This window comes from Aptenodytes patagonicus, chromosome 5 (genome assembly GCF_965638725.1).
Source record: "Aptenodytes patagonicus chromosome 5, bAptPat1.pri.cur, whole genome shotgun sequence".
Taxonomy (NCBI): Eukaryota; Metazoa; Chordata; class Aves; order Sphenisciformes; family Spheniscidae; genus Aptenodytes; species Aptenodytes patagonicus.
The window spans coordinates 27,894,479-27,912,236 of NC_134953.1; the positions used below are offsets into that span (position 1 = coordinate 27,894,479).

The 17,758-nt window shown below is 36.0% G+C and overlaps 1 protein-coding gene across 9 annotated transcripts in view; it reads right to left on the bottom strand.

Annotated features, from left to right (window-relative positions):
- Window positions 1-17,758, bottom strand: part of ATE1 (arginyltransferase 1) — an 88,030-nt gene that overhangs the window by 22,389 nt on the left and 47,883 nt on the right. For all 9 annotated transcript variants that reach the window (XM_076339157.1, XM_076339156.1, XM_076339159.1 and 6 more), the window contains exon 11: window positions 1,026-1,146. In XM_076339157.1, coding sequence (XP_076195272.1) covers window positions 1,026-1,146 — 121 coding nt within the window. The remainder of the gene's footprint in view (window positions 1-1,025; window positions 1,147-17,758) is intronic.

Below are 17,758 nucleotides of genomic sequence, written 5' to 3' on the forward strand. Positions count from 1 at the left end.
GCCCTTCCAACAGTTAACCAGCTAGTGAATGAAAATTTTATTAAACTACAGCCATGAAAAATAAAAAGAAAGCAGCAGCTGTTGAAGATTACTCAAAGTCAAGAGACAGGTAAATCTGTATTTTGATGGCTAGAAACAGACCATGGTATTATGTAGTTACGTATGAGCTTAATCACCGACACCTCTGAATAATACCACAACCTTTCTCAACTGTTATTCAGTGGGGAAAGAGAAAATTTCAAGAAGCAGCTATTCAGCAATTTGCAATTAATAAAAAAAGTTAAATCAGTTTTTTGTTTTCCACCCAAGCACCACACCAAGCATTCTCTAACACAGCTCCCTTGGGGCCTGCAATCGGCTCACAGAGTCAGTAGCTAAAGCAAGTACATGTATTTTTTTCCATTTGATTGCATTGGTTTACAGTATCATTACTGTATTATGTTCTGGGCAGTAATATTTTTGACCATTCTATGCTGGCAAATCACTAAGTATCTATTTTACAGAATGTAAAAGTCTACATCCCATCTACTTCAAAATGTTAAGGTGCTTCTGCTGTTCATTGTATTCTTCAAATTCTCTGACATTGTTAAACTAAATCTGCTGGTTTGTTTCTTAACAAAAGCACTTGATGCCTTTAAGCTTCTCCATCCCTTTCACTTTCCTGTATTGATTTTAATTTCCTTTCTTTATGCATTCATCCGACTGGAATCTAAAGGAGGAATAATTGTTTGATCAGATTTGTTAATGCACAGAATAACAAATATAATTATCTGTAAGGCAGCAATATGTGTTAATTTTGAACTACATATAGTCTGTAAACCAGAATGTACTTAAAATTTGTATTGCTTATTTTATGTTAAACGGTAAAACTCTCTATTTGCTAGTGCTTGCTGGAGGAGTTGTGAATTTTACACTTTTTATCCTTTACAGATAAGATTTCCATAATGCTTCAGCAGCAGATGATACCAATACATCATAAAAACAAGACAGACAATTTACAGACCTATCATTACACGTAAACTTACCTGCTTTTACATCCTGGTTGAATCGACAGTATTTTGAGTGCTCGAGCAGGGGTAGACATTGCTCAATAGGCGTCCAGACATATGTCTCCGGACACAACAAGTCAGAAGGCCTATACTGACCCTAGAAAGGAGAAAAGGAAAAAAAAAAAAAAAAAGAAAAAAGGAAGAGAGAGTAGTCATATCAGTTGCACAAGAACACTCTGGCTACAACTTTCCAGATTTTCCTACAAACAAGGAATAGTTTTAATCTAATCTACACCAAATGAGTGAGAAACAGCTTCACTGAAATCACAGGCTTACTCCTTTAGTAATTTCAGCACCATTTCAGGAATACAAACTTAACCTTGGCACTTGAAGAAAATGTAAAAGTAACATAACACATTTTAACGGTGTCCAAGATGAACTAGAAAAGTTTTGGCTTTGCTTACTGAAACTCTGTTTTTAAGTTATCCTCTAGAGTTCTGCTGAGCTGGTGCCAACACTAAAAATCTCAGCACCTCCAAAAGCAGCTCAAGTGTTGGTCATTCTAGCAAATAATGGAGACCAAAAAAAATCTAATAGAAAGAAACACTTAACTGTAAGCAGGATGCTATTTTTATTGCATTAGTGATGAAGCATTTTGTTCACTGCTACTTAAATAGTAACATTTTCTTTTTAATTCATGGAGTTTTTCCTGGAATAGCTTACAGGTAACGATTAGTGAAATTCTACCATTTTTTCTTGATTTATTAAAAAGATATTCTTTGCAGATATTCTCAGAAACTAAACAGCCATAATTATTTTCCCTTCAGCTACACAGAAAATCACCATCTCAGCAATAACCGCCTCCTCTAATCAGATCTTCATTTGATTTAAAATAAGATTATTCATTGGCCTATAACTTAATTAAAAAAATCTATCTTTGAGCTATTAGTCATTTAATCCATACCCTCTCAATGTTCAGAGCCATATCGTGGCAATATCAAATTAATGTTTAAACTGAAGATTCATTACACATATCAGCTTGAAAAACAGACATACAATAAATAAAATGAAAAAGTTTAAGGATCTCAATTATACAGGTCTTGAGGCAACAGTTAAAAGACTGGGCGTTATAAGAAATCACCCTGCAGTCGATGCAATTAAGAGCTCTTCATATCAATAATTTTAAATAGGTAACAAAGATGATCATCTTGATATGAAGTTGATTTTTTCCCAACATCTACTATGAAAATGCAAAGTAGTCTCGAATGAAGCTCACCAATGTTTGGGAAGGAACATAGATAATTACTGTGACTACAGTCTGGTGATAAAGACGTATTTTAAAAAGCCTCATTCACAAGCTCTGCTATTCTTTTAGACACACCCTTATGCTGCAACACCCAATTTTGGAGAACCAGAACAACCATTTTTTGAGTGTTTGCAGATTCCCAATTCCTTTTATTCTCTTACTGTTCAACTCTTCACAATATTTATAGCAGAATTAACTTTTTTCATTATGTATTTCTTACCAACTTTAAATTGTTGAGTAAGAAATACAAAAATTTTCTCTCATAAAAACAAAGTCATAACTGTCCACGTGGGGGGGGAGGGAAACTTCATGCTGAACCTTGTCAAATACCTGATGCATCTTTCCGAAATGAGTCTGTATGACTCTGATTTTCTCATTTGAAAAACATTCAGGATTGACTTGTAACTACTGTTGTTCATTTTTGTTTTTTTTTTTTTTAATCAAATGCAAATTTCTATATTAAGTTAAAACAATATTCCTCCAATTCCATGCAGAAGCTTAAACCTCAAGGCCTTAGAAAATCCTCTAAAGCCAGAGAATGGAAATGACATTATTAAATAAACCGCTTTGAAATGTTACGCTATCTAAACAGAAATAGTTGAAAGGTATGTGAAGGTAATGCGTAAAGAACACTTTTAGTCACCATTACTCAGACGAAACAATTTAAGGACTTAGGGAAAAAATATGCCTTTTCAGTCAGATTTTTAAAAAATTAGAACATAACTACTTGTTGATTTAAAGACGTTTTCTCAACTGGCCAAGGAGGCAGAAATAGCTAAGTAACCATCTTTCTGAGCTGTCGCTTAAGCACAGAAAGTACAAGGGGGCAGTTTAGTCTTTCCTAGTAGCATGGGAATACTCATGGGTATAAGTAAAGATTGCCCAGTCACTTACAGTTTTCCTAGACATCTTGAAATATATCACATTTATGAATCCCACACATGAAAATCATATCACTACACAGCCCTATTCTAAATTTCCCAATTACTTCTATGTCATATTCTGTCATAAAATGGGATGTAGAAAATTAACTGCATTGCAGCATTACTAGACTAGTTTGGTTATAACAAAAAAGAGCTTCTTTAGTACTGAGCAAAACAGTAATGGGAAAATTTGATTCTCCAATCCATCACTGTAGATTCAGGATTTATTTTAGGCTTCAAAATACGCTACTTAGGAAGGAAAAAGGAAGAAATCATTCTGAGGTGACTTCCTATAGATGTTTTCTTCCCAAAAAATTTAGAATCTTGTTAATAAACTTCCCTGAAGATACATGAGGCTGAGGTGATGACACATCACTGACCAGTGACACACAATGTAATTAGAGGTAAAAATTAAACAAGCCATTGATGCTTTTCAATATCCTCCCTTTCTAAAAGTATTTCCAAACATACTAGAAGTCAGATAGTTCTCCCGTAAAGGCATTTTATTTACACTACTGGTTAAACCCACATCCCATGACTCATTCCATGGAGGAAGTAGGAACACAGAGACATACCGAGGCGAGTTTCCCAATGAACAGCATTGGCACTGTGTCTATATTGATAGAATTAAAAAGGGAATCCACAGAATTTGTTAAATCAAATGCAATAATTTCTAAGGGCTTTTGCCTTCCCCCCCCAAGCACTTACTCTTAATTTACTTTCTTAAAAATGTTTAAAACCTCAACATGAAAACAAACAACTATGAATCCACCTCACTTTTTTTTTCCCCCCTCTCCCAGGGAACACAGCCAGATTCTGCCTCATGTACAGGAGCACCGGTACTTCAAGAAAAATGTTCAAATTTAATTATTCACTCTAAAATGATTACATCACTTAAAAAAATTGCCTCTAAGCATACTATTTATATTCCTTCTTATTCTTAATATTGCTGATTTGCAGTATGCACCCAACATAAATCCAAAATAGAAAGGGGATCTCCTGAAGGGAACTGCTGCAGAGCTATTTATCACAGTAGAAGAACTTCATCAGAGTTGCAAAACTGTTTTTGAAAATAATTTCTCTTTGGCTTTAATTATTAATTAAATTAGATTAAATTAGCATACATTTCAGAAGTAATTCTGTCTATAGTAAAATTCCACAACTGAAAACATTTTGCTTTCTTTTATGTCATAATATAAAAGCTCTTGCACAGTAGCACTGTTTATGTTGTCCAGACCATCTTGGGAATACTAAACTACAAGACTTTCAACAAAAAGTATCATTTAACAGACCATGCCTAAGCACTTGTCTTACGTTTCAGCTTCTTAAATCCAATACCACCTGCTGATGAAATGCACTCTGTCAATGTACAACTGCACATATTTCTGTCTGTGCATCTACATTTTGTCAAGAAATATCCAACAAGATTTAAAATGTGCTATTTTGAAATGTTTTTGGAAATAAAAAAATACATTTGCCTAAAATTTCATTATTTTTGATGCTGTTTAGAATTTTCATGGACATCCAGAAACACCCTTCTTGAGACAGAATAGTAACACATTTTGAGCTGTTATAACGTAACAGCCACTGCAGGTCATACTAGATGTCCATTGTATAGTCAAATATCCCATCTCTGACAGCCATCAATAGAAAATACTCAGTGAAGACTAAAAGAACAGTATAAGCATGTAGTGTTACTCTGCCAATACTCTCTCGACCTCCAACAGTTTGCAGTACAGATCCTTCCACAACAAGATAACTTCAGTAATAATGCATTTTGCCGTTCAATAATCCTAAACAACTGCTTTGATTTACTTCAATCAGCAAACTGTAGTTCTGTTTGCTGACCATTCCTACCTCTATTACAGAAACGCAGTGAACAATCGTTGCCTTATCACCATGCCACTCATGAATTTACAGACAAATACGGGTACCTCCATCAGTCTGAAGGGACCTAAATTCTTCACTGCATCCTCTTACATAAGGTATTCTATACCTTTAACCATCCTAGTCAATCTGTCCTCTTTCCAATTTTGCTTTCTCTCCTTTGAAACAGGGGGAAAGGGCCACAGGGGAGAAACATCAAAACTGCGTTGTTCAAAGAGCAGGAAAGCACAAGGTATAATAAAGATATAAAGAAAACCAAAAGAAAAAATTGCACCTTTATAAACATCTGACTAATTTATCAAATAGCTTGATTAAAAAGCAATACTGAAAATTAGTATAGCTAAGAAATTCCTGAGAACATGCTTTCTTCTACCAAGTGAACTCATTGCAATATAAACGTGACTGTTTAATAAAAAATACCTCCAAGACTTTTTGTTTTCACTAATGTTTGGGGCATTTTTCCTCTTATATAATATAAAAGAAAGAGCCTTTAAGGTGCTTTCCCTTGTACTATTAGACACGCTGCATTTTAATTGGAAACTTCTGGAAATAAATTTTACAGTCAGGCTGCCAAGCCTAAATTAATACTTCACACCATGATATTTTTTGTTTTACAGTTTCCAAATCAGAATCAACCAGAACTCCTCTGAACTTTTCTTCCACAGGAAGGGCAAAGGTTTTAATGAGAATTTAGTCTGGAGATTACTTTTTAAATATTTTGTAAAATCTCAGGGATTTGGTAAGCACTTGAGATGAAAAACACCAGCAGAGTTTGTTTTTGTAGTCTAAGTGAAATTTAAAATGTAAAACTACCAAGAAAGAGAATAGTCTCAAAAATGAAGAAGGTCAAGCACCAGTAGCACTGAAAAAACAAAATAGGAAGGTTAAACACACATTTAATTCTTTTATCAGGTACAGTTTACATCTGTATTCTATTTTTTCACAATAAACCCATTGATCTTTTATTAAAAGTGAATTAAGACTGCCTTCATCTCCATTTCCAGCCAGCTGCTTAAAAAGAAGCTCTCAGACTACGTAAACAAAGTAACCCTAAATTATCAACAGCAATCCATTAGAGAGAGGCAGCACTGCCCGAGAAAGAGCACGCCAGACTACAGGTTTATTAAATTCAGTCTTTCCATTGAAAGACAACCCCGCTGGAATCCCATCAGCAAAGTACTACAGCAGACCCTTGCTCCCTGATTTCATTACATAAACAGAAATAGACTTTATCGATCCCCAGGAGAGTCCTTTGCAAGTAACTCTAACTGCTGTGTTTTCACAGACAGAGGTTGGACCATGCCACGCTGCGCCCGCACGGTGAGCCAGCGCCAGCGGGGACAAAGAGCTGAACATCTGAATCTGTTTGTGCTTCCAACTGTCCACAGTCACTCACATGGTATCCATCTGTGGAAGGCCTGAAAAACTTAAGAAAAACAACAACAAAAAAACCCACCCCAGAACAACCTACACAAATTCACTCCCACCTCATAGTCACTTTAGTCACTTTTTTTTTTTTAATCTTTTTAAATAAACAAAAACCCCCTAAAATTAATAGATATGGAATAAAGCAAGCAGCTTTATTTATCAATGAGAGATGGCTGGAGACTTCAGATTTATCATCAAAAAGTATTCAGCAAACAAGAAAGTATATACCAAAGAGGAGTTAAATCAGGCAATGTATACTTTGTGGGTAACTCAATGAATAAGTAACAACAAGTGGGATTTAACCGTGGGGTCCACAGTTGCACGTGCAAACAGACTGCCTGATGCTCCAGTGCCAGTATCAAACAAGCTGATTTTATCCAAACTACAAACTTTGAATTAATTACGCAATCAACATTTTTAGGACCCAAGAGTTGCATTCTTGAGACCTTAGCCACCTTTCTGTTATTAAAGAATAATGCATTGTAATCCTTAAAAGATGTTATGAATAATAACCAAAATTCATTTTCTAGCTCATAAATCTCAAACTACTTTTGAGAAGTATATAAAGTGTAAGGGAAATATGCCTTCCTCTTCAAAAAGCTGTGCTGATTCTCATTCTTTTAGTTACGTTATCAGAGGCACATAACCTGTGTAATGGGAAATTTACAGGCCAGCCAGGGATCTGTAATGTGCTTCCCAATGCATCTCAAATATAGAAATGCAGAGCAAATGCTCACCTTCTCCTATATTGTTTGATTTCCTATAAGTGAAATGCAAATATTTCAAGTTGTATTTCAAATAGAAGTGTACCAACACTTACTTAGATCAGTTAATTTGTTATATTACTTTTTTGCTATTTTGTTTTTAAATGTGCTCCAACAACCTTTAAACTGACTGACCAAAGCAATGGTATAATTTGCCAACTTCCACCTCTTTTCTGTTTATTTCCCAATTCAATGTAAAGTATTAACAGAAATAGCTAATGATAAGCTGTCTCCAAGGACAAAATAGTTATGACACTTTTTTCCTACATGTCCTACAACTAGTAGGAAACAAATAGTTTCCTACAAATATTGACTGCATATTCACACTTAGCTGTTCTTCACTTAATACAAAAAAATGTTAGTGTTTCAGAAGGTTTCCATAGTGTTCCTCAGATAAATAAACTATCTCAGGTAAGTGTAAACCAGATTAAGATAATGAGTAAAAGACAAAAAGGAAGACAGCCAAGATTCATGCTCAGTATCCTACAACTATCATACCATTATTTGGCCATTAACTGTCTACATGCTCTTAACCCACCACAAAAATGGAATTAAATTAAATTTATCTTAAATTTCACTCTGATTTAAGGTAAATCTCAGCACTTTATTTGCCTATGGTGGTCTGCACAGAAGCGCTTACAAAGAAATACTTCCCCCCCCTTGAAATACTTTCCGAAAGTATTATCATTTGTTTTCCCAACACATACTATTCCTAGGAATCTCCCAAATTGTTTGGGTTCTGCTATCTTCATAACTCAGTGTACACTCTAAATAGCTGCTTTCACCTTGTCCTCTTTCATAAATATCATCTGAAATATTTAACACTTTCTGGCTTGCTTTTGATACTGGAAAATGGCCAACAGGTGTCTGAAAAGGCTCATGGACTGCTAGAGAAAAAATTGCTTTCCATTGAGGAAAAAGGGGGAAATCTGGGACAGGTTTTTTTTTTTTTTTCCCCTTTCCCCTTTAGTCTCTAACTCTGTCCAGTTTGTCTTCCTCCTTTTATATGCCAATATTATCTTTCCCTCCACTCACTGAGTATAACAAGCTAAGGGAGACTGTGGATGTTTATGTGACAAGATCCAAGCTATGAACTGCTGCACATTAACATACAAACGTGCCATCAGCAAGATCCAAGAAGCCAACAAAGTGCTGCTTAAGATAACATATATCCATGACCATACTCAAACAGATCCCATTATCCTGTCTAACACCACCGTATTAAACAATGAGATAATTCTGGTTTCAAGTTTAAAAGTTAACGGTAATTAGTATGCTCAAGAGACTTGTGCTTCACTGTCGTGGAGGGCTGCTGCAGAAGTGATGTGTGCACAGCGGGCATTTATCACCTCTGTTTTATCAGCTTGGGATGCAACTGTCCAGAGCTAAAGATAACGCACAGCTCTGGGCATACTCTGTCAACCACTTTCAAGCGTTGCTCTCTCCTCCAAGACTTCTTGCCAATAGTTTGTTCTTTTTAATTTATAAAGACCAGTGAAAGTTTTCCATTGCTTGTTCTAAGCAACTAAAGCCACTCTACCCGAATTCACCATATTAAAGCCACTATATCTGAAATAAAGCCAGTGATTAGGCTTGCACAAAAGAGGAAAAAAATCTGTATGTTCAGGAATTACATCATAAAAACTATACTTTTAACATCTCCTTGATGAATATAGACAAACACATATTTAAATGAATACTTACGAAAAGATAATTTAAAGATAACTTTTGCAGGGGGGGTGGCTGCCAGTCTTTTCTGTTCATATTCTTTGCATTTTGAGATTTACTCAAGCCAATGGGTGTCTAATGTACAAAAACATTTCTGAATTTGGGCACAAGCCATTAAACATCTGCGCCTATTCCCACCCCATACCTGTTCTCACTTTTTTTTTCTGGCTAAGATAGATAGATGGATAGATAGATACATACACACAAACAAGTTCTACATTTACTGTTCTTAGATTTCAGTAAGCTTAATCTAAACAGTGAATGCTACTAGGCTGAATTTGCCATGTATATGGTGTCTCACACTGTAGAAACAGTACAAAACATTACAAAATGGTCCCTTCAAGACCAATAAGGAGCATTGTTTACCCTACAACAGCTATTGCACCCTGGCTCCGGACTTCTGATGACAGAAACAGCAAGTTTATGGATTCTGAACTGCCCTAAGTTGGCTGACTGTTTATCCAGAGCTGAAATAATAATATCCAAATGACAGACAAGTATGAAGACAACTTCTGAAACTGAGAAACAAAGAGAAATATTGCAAGTATGTAGCTACTCAAAAAGTTTACATAAAATTAGGGTCAATTTTTAAGCATGCTTCCTAAGTACTTTTACATCATCAAGTTATTGATACATCTATTTTGCCTTTTTGTATTTCCCAAGGTTACTTTTTTAATTATTATTTCTTTTTTGCTTATATCTGCTAATCTGGACTGTACACAATGGCATTTTATTAAAATAGGCTATTGAAACTAAGTTTAGCTTTCAGTGTTGCTACATAAACTTTGTGTTTGGCACACAAAAATAAGAGATGCTGATACGGGATGGTACTTACAGGAAAACCATGCTGTACGTTCCTGGCTGGAATTCCAGAAACTACCACCAAGAATATTAAAACACTGCATAGCTTCAAATATTGCCATTTTATCTCTCTCATTTACTAATATTTAGTATCAGTGATACTAAACTGGCAGAATAGTGACATCAACACAAGACTGAAATTCTAAAGAATGTTTCTAATACAAGGTGTATTTGTACACATTTACAGACTGAGATTCCCTATGAAATCAAAACAGCCATATGTTCAAAACTTTTATAGGAAAAACCATGAGTCTGTGATTTTAAACAGATTATATAAAACCAGTTAACATTTACTGGAAATTGCCATTAAACATCCAGTTGGGAACAAGCTAATGAAAGATGGTACCACACGGACATACTTCTGAAGCTGAAAGCTAATATCCATCTTGCTCATAGAGAAGCTACACAAGAATCCTAAAAAAAAGTAGCACGGTTTGAGAAACCTTGAGTGGAAAACAGTAAGAAAGAAGAGTTAAGCTCGTACATTTGATGAATATTAGCTTCTCTGAATTTTAGCCAACTTCTTCAACAATGTAAAAAAGTATCAAGTATATTACAGGAAAAAGTGTAATACGCGTTTGCCTTTTTACTTCAAAAAACAAAGGTCTTGGGGAATAAAAATCATATGATTACTGAAATGGAACTTGTTTACTTTAAATTTGCAGCAGAAATTCTTAAGGAGACCCTAGCATTAAACTTGGAAAGAAAGATTAAAAAAAAAACTATGACAAAAAGATATAACCCAAGTAGGGGCCTCAAGAGGAATGCTTCATTAAAGACACACCAACTATGTTGACTTAGGTCAATCTCAAAAGGAGTTTATTTTGGCAGCTGTGAGAAGCAAAAGGGAAAAAAAAAAAGAGAAAAAGGAGTGTTTCAATCATGTGGATCCCATATCTTTCTCTTGAAGAGTTGCCATAAACTGACAATATTTTTTGAGTTCATTAAATTAAATGTATGAAATTAAGTATAAATTTTATTTTCTTACATTTAACATAAAGTGAAATAATCACAGGAAAAACATGCACAACCTAATATATCATAATCACGCTTTACACTTACATACACAAAATTGTCACGTTGATATCAAATAGCTTTAAACATTCATTAATACCTCACTAGCAGGAGTCATATCTAAAAGAACAGCATTCATCTAAGCAGCTTACAGACATACTCCACAGGAAAGCTAAATTAATGCCCTGTTAAAGAGGCTTCGACTGTCTAGCTATCAAAGTAAAAACACTACAGACCATGTATATTTAATAGAAAAAAAATCCAAACACAAAATTAAATTGAAGAATTTAAATGAAAGTGAGCATGTTTTAAAATATTTTTAGGTACAACTGCACAGGGAACCAGAACATTAACATTCACCAGAACTAAACCATCAACACAACAGAAATGGATGTGAGGGCAGTGTGCATAATTTTTTATTTTTTAAAAACATTGACCATGATTATGATGTACCAAAAAAATAAACCAATGCAAATTAATTTTTTAATCCTTTGTGATGATTAAAAGAAAACAAGGACTAAACCTGCTACCCTTGCTCATATGACACCCTTCAACTCAAATCTGTTTTTTCTCATCTTTTAAAGCAATAAAGACCCTGAATAATTCTAAAGGACGACAACACAACAGAAAAGCAGGTATATTCTACAGCAAGATACCTGAAAAGTAAATACTGTATCTATGAAGTCTCCAATTTACTCTTTTTATACATGCATAACACATGCATTGCACTTGCAACTTAACTCAACCATAGCTTCTCGGCTTCTGGATAAAACAGTTCACTACTGTGCACTGACAGGGCACACAGAAACCTGTATTTCTTCCTGTCCATGAATTTCTCTGTATTTTTAACCCTTTTGACCATTCTTTGCCTGTATGTCTACCTTCAAATCAAGCTCCCTATTACAGCTGCTGTGTTCTGTGATTACCTCCAAGACCTTGTGCCGTTTTCCCCAGCAAATGTCAGTGCTCAGCAGCGTCCAAGCCTTCCCCATCTTTCCTAGCGTCTCTCCAACGACCCTCCTCAGAGTTTTCCCTGGAGCCCCAAACCTTCTCTCCTCCCAGCTCCAAAACTCAACCTTCATCCCACTCAACCATCCCAGGGCCCCAGGCCGCTCAGGGCACAGGCTAGCACTTGCTACTCAGTGCCCCTTTTTCTGCTCAGCTTTACAGGTCAGATCTAGCTCTGCATTACCACCTATACCCATCACACCACCACTGGGAATTCTACCTCTGTACTAGACTTTCCCAAAGTCTTGCTTCTGCCTGTACTGGGGTTTCCAAAAACTCACACAGTAACACATGGAACTTGCCAAAAATCTATCCAGACAAGACCCTGAGGGCAAGAAAGTAAGACCTACCCAGGAAAGTCTGGGCTGATGGTAGCCTTATACTGAATAAATAATTTCATAGTTCACCTTCATGCCCAGCTATTGACTCAGTCTGTGGAATATTTGAAGACATAATAAATACTAGACTAATTGACAGCTTTTCAAATTGTGAAACACTGATATTCACAAGTTGAAATATACTCCTAATTAAGAATTCAGATGAGAGATGTTGGCTTTAGATTACGGTATGTTATGTGGGATTTTCAAAAGCATTTATAGTGTTTATGCAACCAAATCATGCTGAAAAACAATGTCACTTTAAAAAACTGCCACTCCGGCTTTATTAATTTCTATTTGCTTTCATACATCTAAGAACAAGAAGTAATATTCTGAATCGATAATTCAGAACAGTACAAGATTTTTAACTTTAAGGCTTTCTATCAATATATGATACACCTGACATGTTTTATCAAGTCCAACAATAAAACACCTGGTAAAAGCCAAATAGTTTACCTTTAGTCATTCAACACTGAAATATACACAACCCAGAATTGAAGAAACAACTTCAACAACAGTGGCACATATACGCAAATAGGCGTTAACAGTAATCTTAGGATAGTAGAAAAGAGTAAAGTTGTAGGACAAAGTGGAGAAAACAGCACAGGAAAGCTTTTTAGTAAAAACTTAATTTCTGCGGGATCTTGACTAAATAATATTGCGAAATTCAAGTTAACACATCCTTAACACACACAAAGATGTTACTCAGACTAAAAATCCGAAGGAGAAAATAAGACAATGATAAATCTCAGTGTTTAAGTGTCTACAATTTATATTATCAGGATAGAGTAACACACCTCTGCCAAAAAATCTGAACCTACTTTTCTCCCCTACATCTGCAGATTAAAAAATGAATAAATAAATAAAAAGGCTCGCTTTACCACAGTATTCCAAGCATGTGTTAGAACTTAAACCTTAACAGCAAGCAACAGCTATCTGTACAAAGTATCAACAAGTATCTGTACAAAAATTCTGGACCATCAAAAGAAGTGCACTTTAAAAGAACTTTCTTCCATTGTCCCTAAAAATGTTTATTTTCCTAGTAAGTTTTCATTCATGAAATAAGCATTCTAATTTTAGGACTATTTTGTTTGTCAAGTGTTTGTTAAACACGCTTTGTTTGCTGGGAGAGGAGAATTTGTAAACAAAGCCTCTCTGTGCTCTCCGAGGAGTCCGTTCTCAGCAGGAGACCATCCTACTTCACCTTGGGACCACCTCAGCATGTGGAGCTCGCAAACCACACGTCTGAACTGATGCCATTATTGACCTTACCGCAACAGTCTCAAAATGAGACAAAAATCTGTACTACAAAAAGGTGTTTTGTCACCACAGCAGAGATGGTATGTGGTCTGCAAAACTGGAAATGTGTAAAGCAAAGCAGCCAGGCATCACACCTCCCCTACAGCGCACGCAAACACCTACTATAAAGAGCCAAAAACCCCAACGCTGCAGAAAGCGGAATGTGAACTGCCACCACAGCCCATACCAGCTTCCGTTCATCTTCTCAGCCTTAAGACTCAAAACTGAAAAACAGGCTGTAGCTGTATTAGTCGCCAGAAGAAATACTAAACTGGGAGAGCCCCAGTTTCTGGACTTCAACGCATTTGAGTCCCTCTGGGCCCATGCTAAACATAAGAAAGTGGGGAAAGAATCCAAACAGAGAAACACTAAACAAATGTAGGAATAAGACATAGAAAATACGGCTGGAGAGATGTATTGAATTTTTGTTAAGCTATTTTGCAGGGAATAATAACTGCCGGAGGACATAATATAGTAGAAATAATTGTATCCTTTCAACATGTTCATTTTGACATTGACTTGTTTTCAAACTCCTCCTTAAGTTAATGAGTTCTGTCTCCTTAATTATAAACAAAATATTAAACTTATTATACTGGAATTCTTGTCAAGTAAGTCCATTTTTATTATACAAAACTGAACAAAATTAAATTATAGTAGCAAATTCTGTAGCAGTAATTCTGCATGCAACTTTTGCATCTATTAGCAATGTAAATACACACATGTATGCTTGTGGCTCAGTAAAACTGCCCAACACTATTCTCATAGTTGGTTAGAACAGATTCGTTATTATGCTTTCATCTGAATTACTACCATTAAAAGGTACACAAATGTCTACTTGCATGTTTAGGAAAACATACTGTTTAACATTATGTATCCCCAAAGTCTTTAAGCTGGAACATCAACACTTCAGTTTTCTCTTAATGCCAAATATTTGGAAACTGTTTTCTTTATAATCACCCTTGCAGAAGAAAACAAGTTTGAAGGCAAATGGGCTGGAATCAGTAACTATATCTTATGCTACATTAAATCCTGATCATACCATAATCTGGTAATTCAAGGGTATATTAAACATGCATCCAAATATAGGATTAGGGGAGTATTAAAATTAGAACCGCACTTATAAAAATCAAGCACTTTGTTGACATTCTAACAGTTTATAATCCTCGTTTTTCAGAGTTAGAATAATTAAAAATTGCCCAGGCAATCACCTTGCTTTATTTTAAAATCAATAAAGCTCCACACTGTATTCATGTGCATGCATATCTTGAAACACGAAAGCAGTTTCATGCACTTCCATGCATTAACACATTTCTAAAATAGAGAGCCAAGTATAATAAATACTGGTATGCTTAGCATCATATGCCAATAAATATTGACACAATAGTTTAATCCAGATCTACACATCTAAAGGACAGTGGCCAAAAACATTTCTAAACTTTTCTGCCTCCTGTTCAGCCTTGGTGGCATCTGAAGCTGTTTCAACGTACAGCAGCATGCAGTGGGCACTGGGAGGCTGTTGTGCTGATGAAGCTTGGCAGAAGCATGGCACAGTCCAACTCCACCACCACCCCCTGCAGAAGGTCTCCTGCTGCCCTTTTAGAGAAGTTTTCTGTTGGTTTTGCACAGTCCAAGCAACCTAGTGCAGCCAGGAACCAAATTTTGCCTAAAAACCCAGAAAGGGTTCATAAATCTCAGGGAAGGAACAATAACTGCAGTTTTAAGAGACTCAGGAGAAGGTTCACACTTACTCGTTTATTGTTGCTCTAAAGACATGCAACCACCACAGAGGCAAGAGGATTAAAGAAAGCCCACCTTAGCAGAATTTAGCTTGTAGTGTACTAGAGATTTTAGATACTTTTGTGACAGTTTGCAACTTCTCCAACTTAATGGGTATTAGCTTGAGGAATATTAGCTTCTTTTTTCTTGAATCATCACACTTTCTTCCCACATCACAAGTAAAGGAGGTAAATGTACTATCATTTAAAACTTCATCAGAAGGTGGGGCTGTTAGTACAGCCATTTGAGGACTAACAATTTAGTCATCAATGCGGTCAAGAAGACATTTAATATACAGAGTTTCTTTACCATCCCCCACTGATAGAGAATAATTTTGTACTTATAAATCCATTAAACCATCATCAGCAAACAGCAAAACAGATACAGTTCTGAGAAAGAAACAAATTTATCTTCTAAAATAAAGTTTCAGTCAGGGCTTACAAATTGAACTCTATTAGAAGCACATGACGATTTATGAGAAACACATAAAATACCATCTTGCAAAAATTTAGGCTGCACAGGTGCTGACCTTTCGATCCTTTCTCAATGCCACACCTAATTTAGCAGGAATTGTGGTGGAGCAGCCCCAAAGCTTCTCCCTATGGAGACCTTCCCACCTGATCTTGCACAGCATCCTCAGATTGCCCAAACTGAGAAGCAGGGTCAGAACTTGGGACTGGCTCTCAGCCAGCACTGTAGCTTTTTACTCAGTGTCCTTCACTGCCGCTGTAAGATATAAATGGAGGATGCAAAGAGTAGCAAGCCCCCCCCAAATATACTGTAATCTCTCTCTGCTTTCCTCTCCTTTCCCCTGAATGGAAGATAATTAAAAACAATTAATAACAAGCCACACGATGCCAACTGGTAAAGACTAAAATGGAAAGAACGTAAAAAAAAAAAATCATAAAATAAGTCATGGGTCAACTTTACTGACCACATAAGCACTAAGTAGCCCTTCAGAACGCTAGCCTCAATATCTTAAATAAATAAAATCAGTGGAACAAAAAGCTCATCTTGTCTTCTGTCCATTCATAAAACAACAGCACTTCTGTGTTGGGACGAACAGAGAATTTGGTTCCTATGTACTTTTGCACCACAAATCCATTCTTCTTCAATTAGTTGACAATAGGGCCATTTTCATACCCTTTTTTTGGTCATTCTAGCTCAGTGTTATTTGTGAAAACCTTTTTATTCCAAACAAGAAAGGAGAAGGAAGCAAACAATTTAATATTCTATTAAAAAAGATGATCTACTCCCCAAAACCTTTCTAGTAAGAATCCCAAAATTATCCTACACATCTAACACAGCAAATAACTACTATTAACAGTTTCAGTCATTCCTTTTAGAACAGTTCAGTTATTCAGTTAAAAACAACTAAACAAAATAAAGTTTTCGGCAGCGGTTAACTCTCTCACATGATAAGTGGAAACCTCAGGGCAGTGTCTGGAAACAGCAAGGGGTTTTTGTAGGGTTTTTTTTTCATTTCACACTCAAAAGACAACAGTTCACCAAACTCCCAGGTCTCGCTAGGCCTCCCCAATAAGACCTTTGAAAGCCTTTGGGAACTGATTTTATTAGATTAAGAAAAAGCTTTAAAGAAGCTGTAACAAAAATATTTCACTTCTCCATTGACCCTTCTGCTCAGGGCCCTGCTCCGTGCAATCTCTCAGAGCTCCAGTGACCTCACGATAGTCTTCATGAAAACACACCCAAGAGCCTGCCAGGCTCCACAAACTTTGACTACTGCCTCTAATACCAATTCAAGAGAGTATAGATTTGTTTTTAAGTTATTTGCATCTGAATATCGTTGGTGGCTACCACAGGATAACATGAAGTAAGCTCCTCCCCTACTAGTGATATGCTGGTGGTGTAAAAACACCATTAATTACCATCACCTGCAATCCAGTACTAACACATCTTTGCTCTGGGTTTTGCTTATTCTTAATTTGTTACTTTCTTTGAGCTGCCACTTCCAGCATTTACTGTAATACTATAAATAATAATTTACTATAACAAGGAAGATAAAACTCATCCAGAAGATCTCCACAGGCACTGTAAGGAACAACCATAAAACCCTCTATTCTTTGTCACCTCATTTAATGCAGTATTCTCTCCTGAAAGAAAAATGCAACTTTTAACAGAGACTTAGCTAAACCAGAATGAACAGCACAGAGATTCAAGAGCATATTCACGTGCCTTCCTAGTCACTTAGTCACAAACCTTGACACTAAAAATTACTCAGCCCAAGTCCCAATTCAGCCCATTCTGAAAACTTTGCACTCGCACAATTCCCATTTTTTTCCCTTTCCCCCCCTTCTCCTTGCCTCCAGAGTCTACTATCTTCTTTAGTACAATGAAGGCAATAACTCATGTTATATAAACAAATGGTAGAAGCTGA